This window comes from Polistes canadensis, unplaced genomic scaffold (genome assembly GCF_001313835.1).
Source record: "Polistes canadensis isolate GaletaPanama2010 unplaced genomic scaffold, ASM131383v1 scaffold_45, whole genome shotgun sequence".
NCBI lineage: Eukaryota > Metazoa > Arthropoda > Insecta > Hymenoptera > Vespidae > Polistes > Polistes canadensis.
The window spans coordinates 425601-431304 of record NW_014569592.1 but is presented as its reverse complement, the minus strand read 5'-3'; the positions used below and the strand labels follow the sequence as shown (position 1 = coordinate 431304).

The 5704-nt window shown below is 24.8% G+C and overlaps 1 protein-coding gene across 1 annotated transcript; it reads right to left on the bottom strand.

Moving 5' to 3' along the window:
- Positions 1-1292: 1292 nt before the first annotated feature.
- Positions 1293-4926, bottom strand: LOC106785144 (ras-related protein Rab-11A). Its single transcript, XM_014745343.1, has 5 exons — positions 4586-4926; positions 3384-3579; positions 3008-3282; positions 2566-2722; positions 1293-1731 (listed from the first exon to the last, which is right to left on the bottom strand). The coding sequence occupies exons 1-4, from the start codon at positions 4623-4625 to the stop codon at positions 2586-2588; spliced, it is 648 nt and encodes a 215-aa protein (XP_014600829.1). The 5' UTR covers positions 4626-4926; the 3' UTR covers positions 1293-1731; positions 2566-2585.
- Positions 4927-5704: the final 778 nt, after the last annotated feature.

Here is a 5704-nt window from a genome sequence, read left to right as displayed (position 1 = left end):
TAAAATAAATTTAAGATGATTTGTGATGAGTTTATAATAATGAGCCTAAAACTACAGGATATATCATTTAATACACATATGAATATATATATATATAATAGTAATTTAAGACATTGTTGCTACCTTAAATATATGTGATTATTAATAACTATAAATTAGTCATACAATGATAAACATTACTATATTAAATCGTTATACTTACTTAAAATTATTATCCATTAGGGCAGCTAAGAAATGTATGTTTTGTTTGCTTATAACAAAATCATATAAATAATATAATGAAAATTAAGTAAATTGAAAATTACTTATAACATATACACATTTGATACTTAATATTTTATATTCCATTAGTATGATGCACAAATTCTGTATACTATGGAATAATAATTAAAAATTGTTTTCAATCTTTTTATATTATATTGAAGCTTAAATATTGATGCTTGTAATATTTCACACACTTTAAATTTATTCAAAGATATAATAGATGATTTTTTGAAAATATCTTTTAAATTGCTGCTATTTTCATAAAAATAACGATGCTAAAGAAATGTGTGTAATGTGCAATATATTTCATATATAATATATATATATATATATATATATATATATATATATTAAGTGTAGGTCACATGTTTGCAAATTTACATTTTTTTTAAAGACGATATGGTGACAAAACCTATGGTAATTAAACTTGCAAACAAAAATATAATAAAATAAAATGATAAAAGCAGAAAAATATTTCATAGAATTTAATTGTATTTCATATTTCGTTCTTTCTTATATAGTGTTTGTTTGTTTTTTTTTGTTATAAGCTTTTATCTACTATTATGCACTATTCTTAGCAGTTCACTTTGTATTTTACTGCATTATTTCATTTGTAAGCAAATGATTATAAATTATTTACAATAATATCTATATGTTATATGAAGTGAAATATCTTTAAATTGAGTAAAAACAGAGCCCTTTTTTTATTAAATGCAATATACGAGGACTATTCATTCAAATTTAATGAGATAAAGAGAGAGGTGGAAAAAGATTAAAAGATAGATAGTTCTTTAAGTGCATCTCACTATAAATTTAATGAAATTTTTTCTAACGAAAAGAATATTCATATGAAAAAACAGCATTATTATGCTGTCTTTACCATTTTTTCATATTTTTTAATAACTTATAACCAGTAAATTATTTTCTTTTAATATTATAGTATAATGTTTTATAACTTTTAGTTTAGAGGGAAATATGTTTCTTATATTATTTCATAAATAAATTCCTTTTTCTGCAACATACATTTGTCATATAATAGAGATTTTATTCTTTGTATATATAATAAGAATCAAATAATATTATATTTAATTATACACGACAATTATATATACAATATTTATGTTTCTCTCTGTTACATGAACAGACCTCGTATATGATCAAAAATATGAAAACAGACAGGGTAAAGATAAATTTAAGGACAGAATAATGCATATGTATTCACTTTTACTGCATCATACATAACCGTGATGCTTGTTTTTTTTTCATTTTTAACTATTTCTGTGAATGCATAATATGTATACTCATATGAGCATCAATGAATAGTATACCCTGATGTTGTTGGGGTTACAAATTCTTCAAACATATGACATTATGGACTTGTGCATATAGTCTTAAATTTCAAATCATTATGCACTTGCCATATTTATCATCAGTATCTTATTCCATTCTTCCTCCTTGAGACTGCTTCTGTAACATTGAAAACATTGTGAAAATATAAAATGTGAAGCATTAATGTATGGTGTTAAAAATATAAAAATAATAAAAAATATATAAAAGATTTACATGGAACTTGTATTTATTTTTGCTAAATAAGCCCAATGATTTTCATTAAATTTTTATCTTAAAAAGAATACTTTCAATGAATAATAATAAATTCTGTAACAAATCATCTTTACAGTGCAATAAAAAACAATATTTTATTATAATCATATTCTGTAATAGTATTTGATTAAATTACATTGTAATATTGATTTAAAATTTTAATTTCAAAAATTGAATTAATGATAAAATAAAAATTTATAGAGTAAATTGTTTAAAAAATGATAGTGAGTCTTAAAACTCCATTAAATTATACTAATTAATTAATTATAAAAGAACCGTGTGAATACAATCCATATATATCTTGGTGAATATTTTAATTCTGTATTTGACATATTAAATTTCTAATATAATACAAAGTCATGTTAAAATTATTCTTTTTTGGGAGATGATGTTAGATGTAGTATAATAAAATCTACCATTATTACAAGTGTACATTTTAATATATTATTCCTTTTCAACCCTCCATTTATAGTGCATTACAAAAACACGACAAAGACATTCAGCAGTGTTTAATTTTGATATATGTTGAGATAAACTTGACGTACAAATGAACATAAAATTTATAATAAACTAATCAATATTTTCATTATATTGAAACTATGATACTGTATAAAGACCGTACACTAATTTTCTTTCCAATAACTAAAAATTAAGCAATCATACTTCTGGAATATTTGTATTGCATTCGCCTATACACACATTTTAAGCAGCAAGGTAAGTCACTGACAGCACTGTTTACGCATTCCATCAGAACTCATTGTTGGCTTGACATCAATAGGTTCTACATTTTGGGGTCGAATTGTATCTCCCTCTGGTGGATCTCGTATCTGTTTTTGTGATACGATTCTGTATATTTCTGCAACATTTAGATATTAATTATTATTACATAAATATTTTACATTATTTTTATCCAACAAACCTATTTTATTCTTCTATTGAAACAAAATAGAGATTATATTTGTATACTTCATGTGTATACAACAATTATAACAATTATTTTATACTTATATAATAAATGCACGAATAATATGTTTTTAATTATTAGGATTAAAATTATTTCAAATTATTCACACTATAATATTTGTAGATATAACAAAAATATTTCAATTAAATGAAAATTATTTGTTCAACATTAATTTACCTGTTAATATATTTTGGAACGCTGTTTCAACATTGGTAGAATCTAAAGCAGAGGTTTCAATAAATGAAAGACCATTCCTTTCTGCAAATGCTTTAGCCTCATCAGTTGGAACTGCACGTAAATGCCTTAAATCTGATTTGTTTCCCACTAACATGATCACAATATTTTGATCTGCGTGGTCCCGTAATTCTCGTAACCATCTTTCAACATTTTCATATGTCAAATGTTTTGCGATATCATATACCAACAATGCTCCAACTGCACCCCGATAATATCTAACGATGAATGAGAATAAATTAATTGTGTGCAAAAAAATACTACAAATGTTATCAGATATGTAATTACACATTTAAAATTGTTATTTTAAGAAACTTACGCAGAAGTAATGGCTCGATAACGTTCTTGTCCAGCTGTATCCCAAATTTGAGCTTTAATAGTTTTACCATCTACTTGTATACTGCGTGTTGCAAATTCAACACCTATAGTAGACTTTGATTCCAAATTAAACTCATTACGCGTGAAACGAGATAGTAGGTTACTTTTTCCTACTCCGGAATCACCAATAAGGACAACTGTAATAATAAGAAGTAAAGAGATAATGAAAGATAGATACAAACTGTAAAGAACTTTGATAAATGTTATAGTAAAAAATATAGCATACATAGAAACAATAGAAATCTAACAACATACACAAAATCCTTTCTTTTGATGAAGGTAATTTAAAAAGTTATTATTTGAAGATAATTTATATAATAGATTAATACAATAAATGCTATAAAAAAAAATCTATTATTTATCTAGAAACCTTTTATTTCTATTATTTATTTCATTGTAAAGTTCCATACATTCAAGAAATAATGTTACAATATGAAAATAATTAATTATTAATGCTTTATATACTTCATTTCTCCATGACTATAATGGAAATTTTTCTTTATTCTTTCTTCTGAGATATTAAATCTGTAGATACAGGAATATTATGTTAAAATGTCACTTATGTATGTATACGTTGGTCATCTTTATTCACGCGCGCGCACATGCATGTACAATAAAGAAAGAGAAAGAAAAAGAAAGAAAGGGAAAAATACTTTGTATTAACTCCTACACACAATGAAGTAAAATTTTCACCCACACTGTTATAGTTATGCTAATGTTAGAAGAATAGGGAAATATCCCGTTATAATATATATTGATGAGTTGAAGAAAAATATAAAAAGAAGTAACATCCTATTTCAATATACATATATTGTATACCAATATGATATACTAAATACTCGAATTTGAAGAAAACGTTAACCATAATTTGACATTTAAGATTAAAATGGTAGTTATGTCAAACTCTAAGAGAAATATCATCTGATGTCATCATACGTCAACCACATTCTACGAAAATCCTAACAGTCATTCGTGCCCATAGAGCGAACGTCAGCGTGAGTAACGTTCGATTCGACATTAAAGATTTGCTATATACTTAAACTTAATATTTTATCTCAGTACATGAGAAAAATATATTTTAGACATAAAAACAAATATGTATTATTAACAACAATGATAGATTAAGAAAAAGATTTCTTTTACCTTTAAATAAATAGTCATATTCGTCATCTCGAGTGCCCATTTCGCTTGCAGCAACAAACTCCTGTAATATAGACCGACGATGCCCTCTCGATCGAAATACACTACTAAAATATATTTATGTATAAAATATCAGGAGCCCACGGATTGGCTCCTCTTACTTGTTTTGTAACTGTGAATTTCAACTAACGTTCGTTGAAAGACAGGAGATAAAAATATTACGATAAATAGTGCCCACTTCACGCTGATATAATTATTTTCGTTCTTTCAATTTAACTGTACAATATGGCCTCCTTTCTACGCCCCTCCAATACGGAGACTTGCACATGCGCATTAAAGACTCATCCTGAGCATGCGCATATTTGATCATAGGTTATATTAGTGACACTTGCAAACATATAATACGTAAATACTGTATATATTTACGCACGAATTTTATTACTAATTTTGACGTATCAATTTGCTATTGGAAACAAATATAGAAATGAAATAACAATTTATTATTAATTTTAATTTGTGATTGTCAGATTCAATAATCAAGTGTTTTAATATTAAATGATAAACAAATATCATTAGCTTTGATTTTGTATGATTTTTTGTTTTTATTATTATTATTATTATTGTTATTAAAAGTTCAACATTTTAGAATGACTAATTGATTTTATTTTTAGCAAAAAATAATTTAACCTAATAATTTATTGATCATTAATAAAAATCACAGTAAACAAACAATTTATATAACATCATCATACATAATAGTTTATTTTTATTTTATGTATAATAAGATGTAACGTTTAAAAATTTTATTTAAGATTATAACATGCAAAGAAAATGAATAATACTTACCATCATGCGAATGCGTGCATCTTATATTTTACATGAGCAATATTAGCGTGACCAAATATGTATAAGGACAAAAAATGTTATTTAATGTCTTACATTAGTTACTTTAAGAAAATTATTAGAAGATATTTAACGAAATTCCCTATATTATCAAAATTACAATAATCGTTCAGATAAACGACTTATTACTCATTAATTATGCGCGATGGGATAAATATTAATAAGAACGAAATGGTAATAAAAGCGAAAATTGTGCTTTTTTAGCATAACATACCTTTT

Excerpts from the sequence above, each read along its gene's own strand:
- LOC106785144 (XM_014745343.1), bottom strand. The coding sequence starts at position 4,625 with ATGGGCACTCGAGATGACGAATATGACTATTTATTTAAAG. Across the intron at positions 3,580-4,585 it reads ATATGACTATTTATTTAAAG|TTGTCCTTATTGGTGATTCC; the intron begins GTAAAAGAAATC and ends TTATTATTACAG. Across the intron at positions 3,283-3,383 it reads TATCGAGCCATTACTTCTGC|ATATTATCGGGGTGCAGTTG; the intron begins GTAAGTTTCTTA and ends ATTCATCGTTAG.